General features: G+C 64.2%; 1 protein-coding gene across 1 annotated transcript in view; it reads left to right on the top strand.

Moving 5' to 3' along the window:
• Positions 1 to 369, top strand: part of ATP1A2 (ATPase, Na+/K+ transporting, alpha 2 polypeptide) — a 14,510-nt gene extending 14,141 nt beyond the window's left edge. Inside the window, exon 18 of the mRNA XM_010008593.1 lies at positions 223 to 369. Within this exon, the coding sequence (XP_010006895.1) occupies positions 223 to 369 (147 nt within the window). The remainder of the gene's footprint in view (positions 1 to 222) is intronic.
• Positions 370 to 579: the final 210 nt, after the last annotated feature.

A 579-nucleotide genomic window follows, 5' to 3' on the forward strand; every position in this document is an offset into this window, starting at 1 on the left:
CTGCTGGAGGTGAGAGCCCCCTCCCCACCCTGCCAGGGGACCTACGTGTCCGGGGACCCCCCCAACAACCGTTGCCTCCCCCCAGTATCTCAGGAGGGAACCCAGGAGTCTGGGCCCCCAACCCTCCTTTAGGTGTCTGGGGAGGACCCCAGTGCCCTGACCTCCCCCTCCACTGCTCTCCCTGCCCCCGGGTGTCCTGGGGACCCTCCTGCTGCCCCCCAGGTGCTGGAGGACCCGGTGGAGTTCATTGAAGGCGACCACGAGCTCCGGGCCTTTGAGAACATTGAGGATGATCCCAAACTCATTGGATACTTCAAGAATGAGGACTCAGAGTGTATGTGGGGCTGGGGGCAGCGCCCCCAGGTGTGACCCCTATGTGTCCCCTGTGTGTTCCTCCTGTCCCCTCTGTCCTCCCTGTCCCCCCCAGCACCCCAGCCCCTAATCCATCCTTCCATCCATCTGCTTGCCTGCTATCCATCCATCCATCCATGAGGGTACCAGGGATGGACCCAGGGGGCTGGGGCATCCATCTGGAGCCAGGGATGGTTCTGGGCTGGGGGTGCCTGTGCCAGGACCCCC

The sequence above is a fragment of the Chaetura pelagica genome, unplaced genomic scaffold (assembly GCF_000747805.2).
Source record: "Chaetura pelagica isolate M959 unplaced genomic scaffold, ChaPel_1.0 scaffold2022, whole genome shotgun sequence".
Taxonomy (NCBI): domain Eukaryota; kingdom Metazoa; phylum Chordata; class Aves; order Apodiformes; family Apodidae; genus Chaetura; species Chaetura pelagica.